Source organism: Monosiga brevicollis, genomic scaffold (genome assembly GCF_000002865.3).
Source record: "Monosiga brevicollis MX1 MONBRscaffold_12 genomic scaffold, whole genome shotgun sequence".
Classification (NCBI taxonomy): domain Eukaryota; class Choanoflagellata; order Craspedida; family Salpingoecidae; genus Monosiga; species Monosiga brevicollis.
Window position 1 is genome coordinate 454,606 of NW_001865049.1, and position 1,037 is coordinate 455,642.

The 1,037-nt window shown below is 52.0% G+C and overlaps 1 protein-coding gene across 1 annotated transcript in view; it reads left to right on the top strand.

The window, feature by feature from the left end:
• Positions 1-468, top strand: part of MONBRDRAFT_25945 (uncharacterized protein) — a gene marked incomplete at both ends in the record, with an annotated part of 1,598 nt that extends 1,130 nt beyond the window's left edge. Inside the window, one exon of the mRNA XM_001746272.1 lies at positions 40-468. Within this exon, the coding sequence (XP_001746324.1) occupies positions 40-468 (429 nt within the window). The remainder of the gene's footprint in view (positions 1-39) is intronic.
• Positions 469-1,037: the final 569 nt, after the last annotated feature.

A 1,037-nucleotide genomic window follows, 5' to 3' on the forward strand; every position in this document is an offset into this window, starting at 1 on the left:
GTCTGGGTGGAAAAGTCTGGCTACAACGCCAACGGTCAGAGCTGCCGCATCGACCTGCACTGCCGCAACCCCTTTCCCGGCGGTGCTCTGGGCCCAGCTCTACCCGACCTGGGCATTGACGTGACTGTGCGCACAGCCCAACCCCCGACCACCTCGCAAGCCTGCATCAAGGTGGGCGCTGCCCTTCGCCGAGCCGAAAAGGAGAAGCGCGACTACTACACCGGTTTCAACCATGGAAAAACTCTGATCGTCCCTGCGGCGATGACGACAACCGGTGGGTTCGCCTCCTCCTTTGTGGATCTGCTTGGTCAGCTCGCCCGCTGCGCCGAGGCCCGTGGTGTGTACCAGCCGGGGCTGGATGAGGCCTTTGTTCCTCGGTGGAAGGGTCGCTTTGCGGCGCTGGTCCATCAGATGAACGCTGACCACATCCAGCGCCACTTTGGCGGTGTCTGCCTGCGCTCGTCGTAGGTAGGCACCGTCTCGGGGGTCCCTCTGTGGGGATCCCTGTGTGCACCTGTTGCTCCCTTGGTGGTTCCTCGTTGTGTCTTTTGATGGCTTGACTTGTATTTTTGTTTTAATTTTACTTTGATTTTGACTGTATTTGTGTGGTATTTTTGCTGAATTTTTGTAAAGTCCTTTGTATGATGACTTTTCTTTCTGTGGTCGGTTGCCTTTTCAACCCGACGCTGTCTCTTGTTGTATGTGAGCGTGCCGTGGTGTTTTTTATGTTTGTGCTGTGATGGCTTGTAGTTGTGATGTGTGACTGCCTTTTTATGTGTCTAGTGGTTCAAATGGCCGTATCTCAGGTTATACTTAGTCGTTTTTCATGATTTTTGTTTCCTTGTGCGTGATTCTTCGCGCTTGTACTTTTCAGCATGATAGAAGCCGATGAAAATGTCTTGTTCTCTTGTGTTGTTTTGCGTGCCGTCGTGATTTTGATGTCGGGGTTGCACAGCTTTGCTTTCAGCTCTGAGGTTCAAACACCTAATTTATTATTATACTCAGGGACGTGATTGCAAACCTGTATCAACCGTCTG